General features: G+C 43.5%; 1 protein-coding gene across 1 annotated transcript in view; it reads left to right on the top strand.

Moving 5' to 3' along the window:
* The first annotated feature begins 816 nt into the window (after positions 1-816).
* The window catches only part of PPIL1 (peptidylprolyl isomerase (cyclophilin)-like 1), a 16,912-nt gene continuing 1,285 nt past the window's right edge, over positions 817-16,443 (top strand). Inside the window, exons 1-2 of the mRNA XM_006860416.1 lie at positions 817-872; positions 3,596-3,750. Coding sequence (XP_006860478.1) covers positions 817-872; positions 3,596-3,750 — 211 coding nt within the window. The remainder of the gene's footprint in view (positions 873-3,595; positions 3,751-16,443) is intronic.

Here is a 16,443-nt window from a genome sequence, read left to right as displayed (position 1 = left end):
GTCCTCCTTCTAGTCCCCCTCACACTACCTCTCACTTTGCTTCCCCTTCTTTGGCTGAGTTAGCCCTCCTAACACCCTTGGAGCGAAGTCTATCCCAGCCAGTCACTCTAATTTTGCTCTTGCCCTGATCCTTTTGACCTCCAGTCTCTCATCCTCTACCCTGTTCTTACTCTTTCCCGCTCCCCTTACTCTTTGCCTTTGGAGTCGGGAGGCTCTTAAGTGCTGGATGGCCATGAACAAATAAATAATTTAACTGCTGAGTCTCAGTGTTCACATCTGAAAAATGGGAAAATAATCTCTATTTCACAAGATTGCTTTGTGGAGTCAGTAAGATAGAAAAGTGTAAGCATTATGTAAACCGTTCAGAGTCTTCAAAAGGCTAGTAGTTACTGTAGTCTCTCTTCTCCCATCCTTTTCAATTTCTTCCGCCTTCGAATTCCTACCCAAATTTTAGGTCTAGAATACTCTTGGATTTGAATGTTAAGATATTATTCCAATCAGAGTGCAGATATGCGAGTGTTATCGCCGTCTACGCCAATCAGATGTTCGGAGAGTGGTGTGGTCCCGCCTCCTGGAGGCCTGTTCTAATGGAGCTTGTACTTTACGCGGCCTTACGACCCAGCGTCTTTTCGCTTCGCACCCCGATTTCCCTACTAGAGAAGGAGGAGTCCTACCTCTTCTTTGTCCCAACTCCTAAAGTCTTGGGACTGAAAGGCTGGAATAGCGGGAACCGGAAGTTTACGCAGTAGCAGCGGGTCCCCAGTAAATCGACGCCGGAAGTAACAATTATTAGAGACCGATCCGACCGATTTCGCTATGGCGGCGGTACCCCCAGACTCCTGGCAGCCGCCCAACGTATACTTGGAGACCAGGTGAGGAGTGTCGGGCCTTTGGGGCTGGGCTGGCGGAGTTGACGCGGAGCCCGTGCGTCGCAAAGGGGCTCGGTTCCCGGCGCTCCCGCGGGAGATCAACATCCACGTGGAAGAGCGTGGAGCGGCGACCGTAGGGCGGCCTGAGGGCGGAATGGGGACCACCATCGCTGGAACCGAGCTCCGCACCGACTCACGCCGAGACACTCAGCCACAGCTGCCTGATTGCCCTCCTCCCACCACTCTGTTCATTCATTCATTCATTCAACAAATGTTTATTGAGTCCACAGGCCAGGCACGTAGTATGTGGGATTGGAGTTTACGGAGGTGGATGAAACACAGTCCCGCCCTTCGTAACTCTCAGTATAGTGAGAGACAGATATGTAATTAATTACGTGATAAAGTACTACAGTGTATAAACAAATTACTATGGGAACACAGGAAGAAGCACATTTCCCCCACTCTCAGAGAGTGATAACAGTAAATAGCAATAAAGCACCAAACTGCTTGTGCTATGCCCCTGATGTACACCCTCACATCTAATTTTATCTTAGTAACTCAAAATCATGTAGATGTTATTACACTTCCCACCAATTTTATCAGAGGAAATGCCAAAATTTACAGTTGGATGGCTTGATCAAAGCCACACAGCTAGGCAGTGGGGGACCAGTTTGGAGCCTGATCTGCTAGCCGCACATGCTAACCTCTTTAGAAAAAGCTCGAAGTGATCTTTCCAAAGTGGGACAAGAGATCCTACTTAAAAACTGTAAGTGATTTCTCCTGTTTAAATTTCTAACATTTAAACCTCTTAAGACTGACAAACGAGATGATTGGTTTTTTTCATCTGGCCCTGGCTACATCTGCCATTCCTACATCAGCAGTTAGCACCCTGCCATGGTCTACTTTCCATGCTAGCAAAGAGTTCTCTTAGTGCCTCTGTATTTACCATATTGCTTTTGCTTCCTGGCTATCCTCACCACTTTATATGGTACCATTTCCTGTCATCAGGCTCCAACTTGAAAATAATTACTGAACACCTCTGTTAACATTTTTAAAAAATGTTTTATTGTGAATTATGTGATAGTTTACATTGGAGAACATTAGTTTTACATTCTCTGTTAACATTTTTAATAAAAATAAAACATTATAGACATGTATAGAGTAAGAAATGAAAGCCACCTCCTTCCCATAAACACTTAATAGTTTGTTGAATGGTCGTTGAGATCTTTTTCCATAAAAGACATTACATGTTTTTTTTATTTATGTAACAAAAGCAGAATCATAGAACATTTAAATTATTTCTTGATTTTTGCTGATACGAGGATATACATTGTATCCTTAGGCACTTAGGGTAGTGTCCATGCTAGAGATGATTGGAAGCTGAAATTACAGAATCAAAAGGTTTGTACATTTCAACATCCTATCTAATTTTCCAGTTGTTAATCCAAAACTTAATTCCCTGTATTTAGAAATATCCTGGTGTGGTGTTGTAGGATTACCCCTAGACTGCTAACTGCATGGTTGGCAGGTCAAACCCACCAGCTAGCTGCTCCTCAGAAACTCTATACAGGGGCACTATGAGTTGGAATCCAGTTGACAGCACTTTACAACAACCACCACCAGCATATAAGTCCATAAGGGGAAAAAGCCCCTAGAACTGCCTTGCATAGAATAACCATTAATCCAGGTTGAATGTTAGCATGAAGGATGAGTTATAGGCAGGACAGCTGTCAGAAAGCTTCTAGCACATTTCACATGTGTTTATAGAGTGCTTACAGTGTACAAGGCACTGCTAGGCACTGGGTACCCGTGCCACAAAATGGACTCAGTTCTCACATTCTTGGAGTTTCAAGTGAGTGATGGAGTTGAGAAGGCTTCTGTCCTGACTCTTACTTGTTCTCTATGCTTTAGCAGTATTGTGTTGATAAGTGCCCTGGAGTTGATTCTGACTCAGGGACCCTGGATAGGGTTTCCGAGAAGTGGTTGGTGAGTTTGAACCACCAACCTTGTGGTTCAAACCGATCTTGTGGGCCAGTGCTTATCCTACAGTGCCATACCAGGACTCCCTGCTTAGCAGCACTGAGGACAAAAAAAGCACTCATCATATTGGATAGGTGCAAAAGTTTGATCAGATTTTTGTTTTTTTTTATACCCTTTCCCAAACATATACACACTATATTTTCCCCCCCAATTAAAGTTTTTTCAATAGGTAGTACATTTGCATGGTTCAAAAATAGAAGAAAAAAAATTTAAGGTATTCATTGAAAAACCTTCCTCTCATCCTTGGCTCTAGTTTACCCAGTTTCTACCACCACCCAGAAACATATGCATGTGTAATTAGATTGCAACTCCTGATAGTTTAATGTCCTCATTTAAAAAAAAATCTATACGTTCTTAATTTTCTTCCCCTAATTTTGTGGTTGGTCATATTGGTTCCAGATTACTAGTGATTGACTTTTGTAGGTCAGGTCTTGGATTTTGAGTTGTGTTCTATTGTAATTTTGTTTACAAGAAGTACCAGGAACCTCTGCATGTTTTACTCAAAGGTGATAGCCCTGTTCATGTTCATTGCAGTGGGTTGTTTTCCTTTGCTGAGCATGAAATCCAGTGGCTGTCACAAGTGATTTACACACTTGAAAATGAAGGATCCTGGAGTAGTCCTACTCTTTTCTTGTATCCTGTGACTTTGTTCTTGACAGGAGCTGTGTTGTTCTCTTCCCCTACAGCATGGGGATCATTGTGCTGGAACTATACTGGAAGCATGCTCCCAAGACATGTAAGAACTTTGCTGAGCTGGCTCGTCGAGGTTATTACAATGGTACCAAATTCCACAGGATCATCAAAGACTTCATGATCCAGGGAGGTGACCCGACAGGAACAGGTATCGTTAAGCTGACATTAGCTTTAGAACAGTCATTGTCATAACTGGAGGATAAAGAAGCCGGAGCTCTTTTCTGTATAACCAGGGACTGGGATAGTGATGATGTCTGCCCTCACTAGCGTATGTTGTTATTCAGTGGCAGCAGGTTGGTTCTGACTCAGTGATCCTGTATAGGGTTTCCAAGGTGGGTGGGTTTGAACTGCCGACCTTATAGTTAGCAGCTACACTAGGACTGTCTTCTCTAAAACACCACCAGTTGTCATCAAGTCAGTTTCAACTCATGGCAGCCCATGAGTGTCAGAGGAAAACTGTCTGCTCCATAGAGTTTTCAATGACTGGTTGAAAAACACCTTTGGGTGGACTTGAACCTTCAACTTTCCCATTAGCAGCCAAGAGTATTAACAGTTTGCATCACCTGGGGGATCCTCCACAAACACCTCTGTGGGATTGACCAGAAACCATCTCTGAACCCTGGACTACTTTATTGAATTTTTCATAGCTTTCATGTATTAGTCTAGACTTAGAGGAAATAATATTTGCCTGAATTACAGTGATCCATAAAGCCATCTAAGGAGCTCTGGTAGCATAGTGGTTACAAGTCGGGCTGCCAGTCTCAAGGTCAGCAGTTCAAAACTACCAGCTGTTCTGTGGGAGAAAGATGAGGCTTTCTGCTCCCATAAAGATTTACAGCCTTGGAAACCCTGTACAGGGTTGTTATGAGTCGGACTGACTCCACGGCGCATAACAACAACAACATAAAGCCATCTGATCAGTCCGAAGTAAAGAAAGACATTGTAATGTTTTGGGAAAGTAAAATATTGGTTTTTTTCCACTAATGATAGATTTGGCGAATATTGAGTGCCTGCTTTGTGTCAGGTACAGTTCCAAGTTCTGGGAATTTCTCTGTGGGCAAAAAGAGAAAAGTCCTGCTTTCAGTAACACAGGACAAGTGCGTGAGGGCACATGCTCAGGAAGTACTGCCTGGAAGCAGTGATTTAGATGAAATCAGGGAATGAAGCGTGCAGCTCTGGGAGAAGAGCATCCGAAAAACAAAACCCACTGCTGTTGAGTTGACGCCGACTTGTAGCAACCCTAGAGAACAGAGTAGAACTCCCCCATAGGGTTTCCAAGGCTGTACATCTTTATGGAAATAGACTGTTACAGTTTTCTCCTGCAGAGCAGCTGGGGAGTTCAAACCACTGATCTTTTTGCCCTGCATTGTTGTTAGTGCCGTGGAGTCGGTTCTGACTCATAGCAACCCTGTACAGGGTTTCTGAGGCTGTAAATCTTTGCCAGAGCAGAACGCCTCATCTTTCTTCCATGGAACAGCTGGTAGTTTCGAACTGCTGACCTTGCGGCTTGTGGCCCGATTCGTAACCACTACTATGAAGGACCAGAGCTCCTTCATAGGAGGTGATAAAAACTTATCATCTTTGAGCAAACGAGTGATGTGATCCAACTATGCTTTAAAAAGACTACTCTGGTAGCTGTTTGGAGGACAGATGTAGGGAAAAGAACAGAGTGAAGAGGCCGCTGTGGTCATGCAGTCTAGGATGTAGCCTGAATGGATGGCCTAGGCTGATAGTAGACAAAGTGGTGAGAACATGGAGCTGATGAGATTTTCTGACAGATTGGATGTGGGATGTGAGAGAACGAGATGGTCAAGAGTGACTTCAGGCTTTTTGACCTACCTGCCTATCTGAAATGGGGAAGGCTAAGAGAGAAGGAGCTCTGGTAGCGTAGTGGTTACGAATCGGGCTGCGAACCTTAAGGTCAGCGGTTCGAAACTACCAGCCGCTCCGCGGGAGAAAGATGAGGCTTTCTACTCCCGTAAAGATTTACACCCTCGGAAACCCTGTACAGGGTCGCTATGGGTCGGCTCCGACTCGAAGGCACTTAACAACAACAACAACAAGAGAGGAGGAGATTTGGAAGAGAATGATCAGAAATTTGGTTTTGGACACATTACATTTTAAATATTTCCTAGATATTCAAGGAGATGTGGTGGCACAGTGGGTTAAGTGTTGGGCTGCTAGTAAAAAGTCAGCAGTTCGAACTCACCAGCTACTCCTCATGGGAAAGATGAGCTCCTCTGCTTCATTAAAACTTTACAGCCTCAGAAACTCTCTGGGGCAGTTATGCGCAGTCCTATAGGATCTCTATGAGTTGGAATCAGTTTGATTAGGGAAATTAGTTTTGTATTGTATTTCTGAATTCTTTGTTATACCTCCTGGATTTTCTGTTTCAGGAAAGCTGTTCTTTGTTTCATTATCTTTGCCTTCCATATCTGTCACAGTTCCCTTTGACTGGGTGAGGTGATCATTTTCCTTTTTTCCTAACATCCTCTGAAATAATCCCAGACCTTTCTTCCGTGCCACCTTAAGTTTTCAGACATGTCTCTTCTGTTCTCTGCTGCTCTCATTTGTTTATTAGCTCTGAATTGCCATCATCTTGTTCTCAATTTGTTTCCCTAGTTTTGCAGTCTTTTCATCGTGTTCTGTGGTGTTTGTTGGGTTTTTTTTTTAATTTCATGTCTTTGAGCTCTGATTTGATTGGATCCTTGTTTCTACTGAGTTCATCTGAAGCTTGAGATCCATGGAGAAGCCACTTCTCAACTATCTTTTCTCCCAGACTGAGGTCCTGGAGTGATTTTTCCTTTCTTTGTCTCTTTCCCTTCCATCTTCCCTTTTGTCATGTGTATATGAATACAGCCCGTGCTATTGCTTTTCATCTTAATCATGCTCAATGTCAGCACCTGTATTGTCCCAATCATAGATTTGGGTTTTCCTTACGTCTCCTACTTATTGGGATGAGTTGTCTTCCCCACTCAAATACTAGGTTGCTTTGCCTGCCTGACGATGGTGGGATGGGAGCAAGAGAGCTCTTCACAGGCTCAGTGAGCCTCTTTGGGGAGAGCTAGCCTCTTTCGTGTCTCTCAAGAATCCATTAACATCCCCACCCCAGGGCCTCCTTTACCTACCAGGGGTGTCCCTCCTCTGCCCCCAACACAGGTTCTGTGTAGTCCCCCCAGTTTGACCCAGTACCTTGGAAGGTTGTGGGCCCTGTCACTCCTGAGCATCTGGGACCGTGCAGGGCTTTCCCTCACTTTCAGGGCTCCCACTCACCCCGTCTGTTGGCGTCTCAAAATTGGAGAGTATTACAAGAATTCTCAGAATGCCACTGGGATCCCATCCTGATTCCCACGTTCAGGCAGTGCAAGCAAAATCTTCGATTTCTTTCCTTGGTTGACTTTAGAATTTTTGCATTGAGTTTGCTTTTTTCTCCTTGTTTGGTTGATGATGGTGAAATCTTGGCTTTTTAATCTTCTAATTTTGGCTAAAAGGTATCAAGAGAGGCAGAGTCTGATGCTGCCGCTTCACTTTATCAGAAGAAGACTTCTTACCTGACTTCCTCTTCTCCCTCATTGTATGAACACTTAATTTATAACATAGTGAGCTAAGGAGTCCATGATTTGTGAACAAGAATCGGAAGTGACTCAAATGTGAGTTGCTTGTATCAGAGCTTCCTTGTGTTTCTGCAGTCAGTTTGAAGTCCTTCAGAATGTCCCATTTCCGTGATGTAATTTTAATGAACTGGAATCACTCAAAAGAGTTCCAGATAATAGCATCCAGCCCCAAGTATATAATCAACAATTGAGCTAGGCCTGCTGGCAGGTTTGTGGTGGAAGGCAAACAGGAGTTAGGTCCTCTTGGGTTTGTATGTGCTGGCTGATTAGGTAATGCCAGAACTTCTAACCAGTTTATTCTGGTTTGACCCACCTGTTGAGAATTTTCATTCTGGTTCAGTGTACCTGGTGTAGAAGTGAAAGTTTTCATCCGGGGGCTGAACTGGTTTGAAGCTCTAGCGACACATTCTTTGCTGAATATCTCAGATTCGCAGTATGTGGCATCCTGGGCTCTTCAGCAAGTGGATGTACCATTTCTGCTCCCAACCGCCCCTTATTCTGATTACTCTGGGCCTGTTCTCTCCACAGTCTTTCTCTGATACTACATCTTTGCCGGATCTTTTCTTAATTCACATACCCTTTGACTTCCTGCTTCATTTGAAGCCATTCTCCTTCCATTAAATTTGCCTTTTTATTACTGTAACTGTGCTCTGCTGACTCTTTTCTTAGCTCTCTGAATGTCTTTTATCCATTTTTACTGACTTCTCTCCCTCTCCTGCATAAAAGACATGGTTCTTTAGTGCTTCCTTAGGCTCACAGTGCTCACCAGCTGCTTTGACAGCAGTGCTTCATTACGTGCTGATTTGTCTATGGGTCACTCTCCCTCTGATTTCCCATCTTCTCTTGTTAGCCCCAGGAACACCTGAAATTTAGCGTGTTGAACAGCAAGCTCATCGTTAATTTTATCCATTTGATGAATATTTACTAGGCATCTGCTGGGTATCCTCTTGCTATTCTAAGGCCTGTGAAGAGTACTTAAGCATTAAAAGCTGTTCTAGTGGATGAAATAGACAAGGAATACATAAGCACATGATATCTTGTGTGGTCAAGACAGATGCTATGAACAAAAATAATGTAGTAGAGGAGATAGAGTAGATTTTCTCAACTGTGGGACTAGCAACATTTTGGACTGAATAATCGTGCGCTCCGTAAGGAGTCCCCGGGTAGTGCAAATGATTAAATGCTCAACTTTTAGCCAAAAGGTTGGCAGTTTGAACTCAACCCAGAGGCACCTCACAAGACAGACTTGACGATCTGCTGAAAGGTCACACACAGCCTTGAAAATACATGGAGCAGTTCTCTACGCAACATTCTGTGCACTGTTGGGTGTTTCACAGTGTCTCTTGACTTTTATCCACTAGAGAGATGCCAATAGAATTCCCAGTTATGAGAACCAAAAATATCACCAGACCTTCCTTGCCCAGTGCCCAGGCAAGATCACAGGCATCCAGAATGAAGGAGGTGCTGTTTTGGGTAGCGGGATTACGGAAAGCCTCTCTGATAAGGTGGCATTTGAGCAAGCTCTGAATAAAATGAACTAGTGAACCAGGAGACTCAGTGTCAGGCTTAAACTTTCCAGCTAAAGGAGACAGCAATCTAAGGCCTGCCGTAGGTCAAGAGAACGTTTAGCAAGAAACAGCATGGAAAGCAGTATGGCTGAGGCAAATGGCAGGAGCTGATGTTGGAGTCATGTAAGATATGCTGAGAACTTTGGGTTTTGTTCTAAGGACAGTGAAATAGTGTTAGAGGATTTTGAGCTGATGATCAGACTCATTAAAAAAATTTCCCTGATTGCCATATGGAGAATTAGATGTTGTCAGTTGGGTTTTAACTCTTGGCAACCCTATGTACAACAAAACAAAACACTGTGTGATCCTGCACTATCAATATTCATTCCTGTTGCCATTCATCAGGTTTTCAGTGGCTATAACCATTCAGAAGTAGTCTGACTCGCTTCTTCTTCCTGGTCTGTCTTAGTTTGGAAGCTCAGCTGAAACCTGCTCACCACAGGTATCCCTGCTGGTATTTAAAATCCTGGTGGCCCAGCTTTCAGCATCACAGCAACACGTAAACCACTACAGTACACAGTATGGGGTGTGGAGACTAGACTGGTGATGGAAAAGATGGAAGGCAAGCGTGGAAGCAGACCAGTTGGAGGCTTTGTTGTCAAAGCTAAGCCTGGTAGTTTATTCTAGGGCGATGGCAGAACCGGGCATAGAACAAGAGATTTATTATGGGGGTACACCTGTGAATGATAAAGGATCTAGGAAGCAGGAGTTGGAAAGTGACATGTTCAGATTGCATTTCAGGTCTAGCATCTATAAAAGGAGAGGGGAGGGGGACAATGAGTTGTTGCCAGTGAAGTGGTGGGAACACCAGGAGAACATGGAATCACAGAGGCCAAGTGGAGACAGTATTCCAAGAAGGGGGACATCAACTATCAGATGATTTTCATGGATCAAGTAAGGTAAGGTCTGAGGTTGACCACCAGTAGGTGACATGGGTGGGGGTCACTGATGACCCTGAAAGGCTGTGTCAGTGGCTGATGGGGCAAGCATCTGAATGGAGAGCATTGAAAATAGAATGGGAGGGGAGGAACAGGAGGCAGGATAGTGTTTCTTGAAGGAAAACAACAATAGGAGTGTTTTGTTGTTGTTGTTTGTATGTGTTGTGCCTAATTTTAAGGTGAGAGATAATTAGCTTCATGTTAATAATGGGAATGATCCACTAGAGAAACACTGATACCGAAGAGAAAAGAAAATTGCAATGGCAAAGTTGTGTAAAGATGTGTGGGATTAGGTACGTGTTGGTGAGATAGCTATATGACATTTATGCAGACATTGTATTAGCCACATAGGTGTCCCTGGATGGTACAGATTCACCTAGCTGCTAACTGAAAGACTGAAGGTTTGAATCCCCCAGTAATGCCTTAGAAGAAAGACCTGGTAATCTACTTCCCAAAAGCCACCCACTGAAAACTTTATGGAGCACAGTTCTACTCTCACACTCACATACGAGGTCATCATCAGTCAGGGTTGACTTAGCAGCAACTGGTGTGTATTTTGTGTGTGTGTTAATGGGGAGGAAAGTAAAAGGGTAGAAATGGAGGAAGGGAAGTAGATTTGGTGGTGAGAGCATGTGAAAGTTCTGATTTGAATACTTGATTTTTCTCAGTGAAAGAAACAAGGTTATTGACAGGGGGGAGCATGGCGGGAGTGGTTGGAGGCTTGAAGACAGAAGAGTTGGAATCAATCCAGGCAGACTGGCTCCCAAGCTAGCACTGTTAATCATAACCTGCAGGTTAGTTACCCCCTGAGTTTCCCCGTCTCACATTGGACCATACTCAGATTACCTCAGTTAAAGAGACTTATCACCAATACTTACCAGGGGTTTGCTTCATGTTATACTCTTTGTGGATTTCATGCCTTATTTAATTCTTGTAACAGTCCTATACAATCAAGGTACAACTACCCTTTCCATTTTGCAGGTGTGAAAACTGAGGCTTAGATAGTATAAACATCTAAGGTGTGGAGTTTAAAAATCTGGGTGCTTCTAACTTCACAAGGGTAAGGAGAATCAAGATCTAGACAAATCAACACTGATTCCTATGAGGTGCAGGTCAGACATACCTCTGTCTTCTAACCTTTTTTTTTTACCAGTTCGGATACTAGCAGTCCCTCCCACTGCACTTTCTTCTCTGCTGAGTTCAGTCATCCGCTGCAGTGACCACACCGAACTCACAGACAATACTCTTGAACATAGAGGAAGTAAGGAAGTGATCAGACAGGATTCAGGATACAGTTCCTGATCAGGATAGCTGCTTCTCAGTCATGCCTACAAGCAGGTCTCTCTCTGGCCTTAGGCCTCTCCCTTGCCTGGGCAAGCGTTACAAAGCTCTTTAACTCCCCCATTAAATACCTGGAGGCACTCCACTCCACTAGTAAGCCTCATGCACAAAAGTCCTCAACTCTTGCTCCATATGCCCCAGAAGCTCACCACAGTCTCTTGGTGGTCTCCTGGTTTAGCTGCCACCATTTCTTTGCCCCTGCTTCTCGTCTTAGGTGTCACAGTGCTCTCTGTCTCCTTGGTCTAAGAGGTTCTCAACACAGGGATCCTCTCCCATCTCTTGTGCATGGCAGTTGTGAGGTCCCTACAGTCTGCCTCTGGGGGCTCATTTTCAACCTAGCAGGATGGCAAAACTGACCAGTCACCTTGTGAAGGTTCAGTATACCTTATTTACATAGCCTCATCCCACAAAAGTGTCACAAACTGTATTTGCATTATTAGCAAGCTCCCCCGGCCCTGGTATGGTGCTGTAGGATAAACACTGGACTGCTGTCTCACCAGCTCCTCCTTGGAAACCCTATACAGGGTCGCTATGGGTTGGAATTGACTCAACGGCACTTAACAACAACAACAATCTAATCATTTGGTGGGAATTAAAAGACCATCACAAGAATGATCCATTGTGCTGCAGATAGGTTAAGTCACTTGCTAAAGGTTACATACCTAGTAAATGATAAATCTAGAACTGGAATCCAGCTCTCCCTGATCACTAAGGCAAGTGAGGAAGAACTGCAAAGCCTCTTGGAGAACTGTAGTGTTGGTTCCCAGGATAAATCGGTGTTTGCTGTTTGCCCTGGTGATCCAATAGCAGATCTAATAGTCTCCTCTCCCTCCCTGTTCTGTTTCTAGCAAAGTGATTGTATCTGTTAGGAATGCTTTTGGCTGCAAGTAGCAGAACTCAACTACAGTGGTATATACAGGCTATGTGTTTTTATGGAGTAAATCTTGTGGGGGTGAGCAGTTGCTGGCATTGCTTCAGCTGCCCAGCAATTTTCAGGGACCCAGCAGGCTCACTATATATATCCTTTCACTCCACCCTTATTAGTGTGTTGGCCTCTGATGTCAAACAGTTGCCTTACGATTGATTGTAAGAAGGCTGCCGCTGCTATTCTAACATCATTGCTGCTTTCAAGAAGGAAAATGGGGAAAAGAACTATGCGTGAAGGACAAAAGAATGTTTGCTCCTTTTTATCAGGAGTAGCTGTAGCTTTGTCAGAAACTTTACCCGACAGTCTTATACTGGTTAAATCAGAATCAGGTTATTGAGCTAAAATATCCACATAAAAATTAAACTGTCAAAAGTGGCAGTTCAAAGGGGAGGAAAGCAAACAAGCCAGTCAGCATGAGATTGTGCACACCTTTAGGGAAGGGCAGGCTAAACCACCGCAAGAGATCCAACACCTTCTGGTCTAGCAGATGTTAGAAAGCCTGACCAAAGAACCCAGGCAGAAAAAGTAAAAACGGGAGCCCTGTGATGGAGCATATGTTATGTCTACATTCATATGGATACATTCAACCTCTTTGGCAAGACATTTGGGAAAATCCAGTAATGATGACCCTGCATGTCCACCACTAGGTATAGTCCCCCAAGACCTCTTATACTTGGATTTGAGGAGACCGTATGAAAATGGTTATTACAGCATAGTTTATAACAGCGAAAACCTTGGAAGATTACTAAATAGCCATCAGTGTGAGAATGGGGTAAAACATGATGTATAAATACATGAATACTATGTAGACTGCAAGGGGCCAAATGGACGAGTGTGACAGACAGTGGGGAGCAGAAAATCTCATTACAAAAGACTACATAGAGGCTAAGGAGCCCTGGTAGTGTAATGGATTACGAGCTGGGCTGCTAACCTCAAAGTCAGCAGTTTGAATCTGCTAGTTGGTATGAGGGAGAAAGATGAAGCTTTCTGCTCTTGTAATGATTTACAGCCTTGGAAACCCTATACAGGGTCCCTATGAGTCAGAAGTGATTCGACAGCATACCACTGCCATCACATAGATGAGGATACCATTGTATACATTTACATACATGTAACACAGCTGTACATTTTTTAGTAATGCACATGTATGTATACAAGTGCCTGGTAATGACAACTGCCAGTCAGGTTTTGATTACCCTAGAGGAAAACGTGATCCTTTGAAACAGTTGTTACCTCTCCAGAGAATGGAAGGCAGCCATGGGGTCCTCAGCTAGATTAAGTGGTACTTTGTTTTCTCAAAGGAGAGGAGTTATAGTTGTTTGTCATATTGTTCTTGTATCTTTTGTATACCTGAAATACTATATACATTGTGTTTGTGTTTTTAATGAGGACAGAAGGGTCCAAGAGTGCTGAGAAAACAAGTCTGTTCCTCTCCAGTGTATCTGCTGGACCAGGCACACAGCACGTCTGTGATGACCAGGCTGACAGATAGATTGTTGCCTTTGTACCTGATCATTGCCATCTATGGAGCGTGCTTTGCATCAGAGAGGTCTCTTTAATCACTCCTTGTCGCCTCAGCCCTCCTCCCTTATTCCATGTGCCCAAAGGAATGTTCTGATTGGAATGATTTGTCTTTCTGACATTTTGCTGCAAACCCTACTGAGTTGAATTGGGTTATGGAAAGATAGCATATGGGTAAATAGTCTGTAGAGGCCCAAACAAATTGTTAGTCAGACTACACCTAGTGAGTGAAAAGGGGCCTCTTTGCTCTTTCCTGTCTGCCCCTTTCTGATTGCTTAAAACCCATGCTTCCTCTGTGCTTTTGATCAGCCTATCCCTTAATCTTCTTGTTTAAAGTGAACTTTACATGCTAACTCTCAGTTCCTGGATGCTCTCAGTTTGAAGGATCACATTTTAAAGACTCAGCCTGTAGAGAGGTTGTGCCCTACTGAGCTTAAAGCTGACACATAGATGTTTACCTCAGTTTGGCCTCTGTTTGGCCCCACGGGCTTCACTTTCTCCTTTTCTCAGCTTCAGCTGCAGTATACCACCTCTGCCCCAGGACACCTCAAGCAAGAACCTTCACTCTGGTTACAGAAGGGCAGAGCTGGGGTGCAAGCGAGTCAAAGGAAACATGGGTTACATAATTGCCATTTGATAGTATACTGGCATGGTGGAGTTTGGGGAATGAAATTTTACATAGTTTGGTACAATTCAGTAATTTTCCAGAAGCATAAATAGCCTGGGCAGGTGGGAGGTTTCCTGGTTTGTTAGGATTCACCCCCATTCTTCTTTGCATGAGAACAATGTTTTCTTCCCCAAAACAGGGGGCCTTGAATATCAACTGTGACAGGCTCCCTGGTGGTAGAGCATCCTAAAAGGTAAAGCAAAGGACTTTTACCATGGAAACATCTTAGCAGTGTTGGGGACCTCCGGGGGTGGATATGGTGCTTCCGGCTGCATGTCTTGGTGACGTAGCAGGCTGTGAAGGGAGGTGAGCTCCCTGTGCCTGGGCTGTTCTCAGGCTACCAGGCAAGCAGAGGAAGCAAATAAATCTAATGTTCACTGTGTTCCAACTCCTGGCCGATCAGCTTGAAGAAACTGATGGAATCATTCATTCAGACAGCATCCAAATGCATCTATACCCACGGTCCCATAAGGCTTTTGTGTATAGTTAACGTTTGGAAATCCCAATTGTAGAACGGGACATAGCACGTTTAAACAGCTTCCTGCATGAACACACCCATCTCGTGTCTCTTGTATACAAAGCATTTCCGCTCTCTCATATATAATGGTGTAGTACACAAGAGGGGGCATCAAAATGTTTGTGGAAAAATTAAATTATCTTTTAATTCCATTTTCCCATGAACTTGCTAAAGCCCCCTCACATCTAACAACCTACAATCTCTATGTCTTGATCGTTGTAATCAACACCTGTTACTGGTGTTGCTGCAGGCTGCTCAGAATTGGAGGGCCAGAGATTTGGTGGCTCTGACATGTGGTTGCTGCCCTTCTGTAAAAGGGATGTTAAGTTTCTAACAAAGCTTCAACTCGTAATTTTTACCATTCTGGCTCTCTCTCTGGTTCACTGTAACTGTAAAAATTCAAGTCTGTTCTGGTGACACTTCATGGACCCTGACTGAACCAGACAGAACCAGTTTGAAGCCCTCACAGATTCTGAAGTCACTGGAATGGATCTTGTTTAGGACCCAGGACTGCCTGTACTTTCTATCTAAAAAGTTTATGGTGTATGATATGCCTCAACTCGTAGACAGCAACATCTGTCTCATGTATGGTATGTACATCTCTTGAGTGTTGTAGTGTTCTCTCTCTGTTTAAATTTCTTTTGGCAATATTGCCATGAAGGCATCGTAACTACCAAACACAAAAAGTCCAGTGAGGGTGGTAGCAGCAGTAAAGAGGCAAAGGTGAAGTATCGATTTGGAAGTGAAATAAAAGGTTATTGGACAACACAAAGGTAGAAAATCACATTCGACAATCACGTCAACCCCCACAAGCAAAGAAAAGAATTCTCCAAGCTATTAAAGGACCAACTCCACTGAAAGCTACAAGGCTAATGAAAATGTGAGAGGGGCCGAAATCACATATGGAGAAATTGTTAATGGTGTGGATTGAGGACCAGACCCAAAAGCAAATTCCTCTCAGCATGTTGATGTCTCTGCTAAGGCACAAAGCTTGTTGAAGATATTTAAAGAAAAGTCAGGGCCAGACTACAATATGGTGTTTTCATGCATCCAAATCACATAATGTCCTATTTCACTAAATGTCATGGACAAGACACAAAGCTTTAAGGAAAAGCAGGACTAGACTACGATACGATGTATGCATATATCTAAATCACATAATGCCCGATTTCACAGAATGTTATCAGGGACTTTCAGCAACACATGACTTGTTCAGCAAGGCATATGGGTGATTAAATAATTGATTAATGCTATTTAGGAAAATTACCTTCTGTTATGTTCCCCCCGCAGCCCCCAGGAAACTATATTTTCGTTATATCAGTTTGCTCTAAAATTAAAATCTGTCTGTGCTAAGGCTGCCCAGCAATGCACTATGGTCTTGTAGACTTAATATAAATGACATTTGATGGTGATGTTGCTACCAAATCATTTCCAAACCCGTGTCTTCATTTTCCCCTTATGATGTACTCGCTTCTCTCAAGTGACTCTGCTTACTATGGTACTATCCATTTCTGCCACATTGCCATGTATCACGGTCCCTATTTCTCCTTAAGCTTGATGTCTTTGACTTCAAATGAATTTTATTTTCCATTATTTGGGTTAAGGATGGAAAATAGGCTTCAACATTTATGTAAAGGTTCAGGGGCAAATCTAAGCAGGGAAGAATGCTGATTGATTAGCACTGTCTGTGACACGGTGAGCACAGGGTTAGGACTTGGGACATTCGTGTCGAAATATTCATAGAAAT

Source organism: Chrysochloris asiatica, unplaced genomic scaffold, assembly GCF_000296735.1.
Source record: "Chrysochloris asiatica unplaced genomic scaffold, ChrAsi1.0 scaffold00038, whole genome shotgun sequence".
In the NCBI taxonomy this organism is placed as follows: Eukaryota; Metazoa; Chordata; class Mammalia; order Afrosoricida; family Chrysochloridae; genus Chrysochloris; species Chrysochloris asiatica.
This window is presented reverse-complemented; position numbering and strand designations above follow the sequence as displayed.